Source organism: Glycine max, chromosome 5, assembly GCF_000004515.6.
Source record: "Glycine max cultivar Williams 82 chromosome 5, Glycine_max_v4.0, whole genome shotgun sequence".
Classification (NCBI taxonomy): Eukaryota; Viridiplantae; Streptophyta; class Magnoliopsida; order Fabales; family Fabaceae; genus Glycine; species Glycine max.
The window spans coordinates 8,401,243-8,403,648 of NC_038241.2; the positions used below are offsets into that span (position 1 = coordinate 8,401,243).

Consider the following 2,406-nt stretch of genomic DNA (forward strand, 5'->3'; position numbering starts at 1 on the left):
AGAGGATTTTGGTAGAGGAAGAGAGAAAAAACGAAATTGGTAGGCAGAGGAGGCTGAGAAGTCAGTCTGAAAACTGACCTAGCATGTCGCTATTTATAAATAGGGGTATTCACGACCTATTATTTACTTTATTTATTTATTTTTATTATTTTATAAAAAAAAGAAACTCTATTTTATTCTCCATCAAATGAATAATAAAATAACCTTCTTATTTTCTCTCAAACCATTATTTTATTATAACCATTTTTATTTATTTATTTAATTATAAAACATCATTATTCTCTAAAATTTTATATACAAAAAAAATGGGATGTTACACTAATTATTTTTACTTCATTCAAACTTATAAGTTAACTATGTTGTGTTATTTTTAACTAAATTTTGGACACTGCATCTTGCTTTGTTCTTCGGGTGCATACATGATTGGGGTGAATTGGTGTCACCGCTTTCATGTCGTGTACTTGGAGACCAAAACGAAATGATGCCGAAATTTAGTTAAATCTAACATAACCTTGTTAACTTGTTTGTTTGAATAAAGTAAAAATATGTCTTCCTGAATGGGGTAAGGTCAAACCTTTTTACGAAAAAAAAGTTTGCATGCATATCAGATAATGTACGTCGTCTGACACTACAACAAAGATGGATCGAAGTTGGATGATAAAACCACGCATAACTGAAGAGTACGACAATGGGGTTGAAGCTTTCTTAAAATTTGCCAAAGAAAAGGCACCAGACATTACTGGAGTATACTTCTGTCCATGTGTTAAATGTTTGAATGGGCGACAACAATCTTTGGATGACATTAGAACACACCTTATCTGTGATGGTAACTGTCCTAGTTACACAAAATGGATATGGCATAGTGAGTTACCACAAATGTCATCAACCCCTTCGACTGGTCCAGTTAATGAACAAGTCGATGATCATATAGAAGACATGCTGCACGATCTTGGACAAGAGGGTTTTAGGCAAGCACATGCACCGTATTATGAAAAGTTAAATAACGATTCGAAGAAACCATTGTACATAGGATGCACTAAGTGCACACGATTGTCAAGGGTGTTAGCTTTGGTGAATTTGAAAGCAAGATTTGGGTGGAGTGACAAAAGCTTCAACGAATTACTGTTGTTATTGAAGAGTATGCTTCCTGAAGATAACACGTTACCGAAGACTCATTACGAGGCAAAGAAGATTTTATGTCCTGTTGGTATGGAATACCAAAAATACATGCTTGCCCTAATGATTGTGTTTTGTATAGACATGCATTTGCTGATTTGCGCAACTGCCCTACATGTGGGGTCTCACGCTACAAAGTAAATTCTGACGAATGCACTGCAGATGCAACGACATACAAAGATCGACCATCAAAAGTGTGTTGGTACCTTCCAGTAATACCAAGGTTTAAGCAATTGTTGGCTAATGTAGAAGACGCAAAAAACCTAACATGGCATGCTGATGGCAGGATCAAAGATGGTTTGCTCCGTCATCCTGCTGATTCTCCTCAATGGAAGACAATTGATCAGTTGTATCCAGAGTTTGCCCAAGATGCCAGAAACCTAAGGGTTGCTCTCGCTTCAGATGGAATGAATCCATTTGGAAACTTAAGTTCCAATCATAGTTTGTGGCCTATTTTGTTGATCATTTACAACCTCCCTCCTTGGTTGTGCATCAAGCGGAAGTACATAATGATGTCTATGATGATAGCCGGTTCGAGACAACCAAGAAATGACATTGATGTGTATCTTGAGCCCTTGATTGAAGACCTCAGAAAACTGTGGTGGGTAGAAGGGGTTGATGTGTATGATGGGAATGCTAATGAGACCTTCAGATTGCATGCTATGATATTTTGCACCATTAATGACTTTCCAGCATATGGGAATTTGAGTGGATATAGTGTTAAAGGCCACCACACATGTCCCATATGTGAGAAAGACACAAGTTACATCCAATTAAAGCATGGCAAAAAGACAGTGTATACAAGACATCGAAGATTTTTAAAACCTTTTCACCCATATAGGCACATGAAGAAAGCATTTAATGGGACATCTGAGTCTGATAGCGCACTGATTCCTTTGTCAGGTCATGAAGTTCTTGATTAGGTGAAGAACATCATCATTGTATATGGGAAGACACAACAAAAATATGGGTCGCACAACCACATTTGGAAGAAAAAGTCTATATTCTTTGATCTGCCTTACTGGTGTCATTTAGATGTGAGACATTGTTTAGATGTTATGCATGTTGAGAAAAATGTTTGTGATAGTCTAGTTGGCACGCTGCTAAACATTAAAGGCAAAACAAAAGATGGTTTGAAATGTCATCAAGATTTAGTAGAGATGGGCATACGACAACAGTTGCACCCAGTGTCAAAAGGTCTTCGAACTTATTTGTCGCTAGCATCTCATA

The 2,406-nt window shown here is 37.0% G+C and overlaps 1 protein-coding gene across 1 annotated transcript; it reads left to right on the top strand.

Annotated features, from left to right (window-relative positions):
- Positions 1 to 639: 639 nt before the first annotated feature.
- On the top strand, positions 640 to 2,099 carry LOC100780468 (uncharacterized). Its single transcript, XM_006580615.1, has 2 exons — positions 640 to 1,160; positions 1,259 to 2,099. The coding sequence occupies exons 1-2, from the start codon at positions 640 to 642 to the stop codon at positions 2,097 to 2,099; spliced, it is 1,362 nt and encodes a 453-aa protein (XP_006580678.1).
- Positions 2,100 to 2,406: the final 307 nt, after the last annotated feature.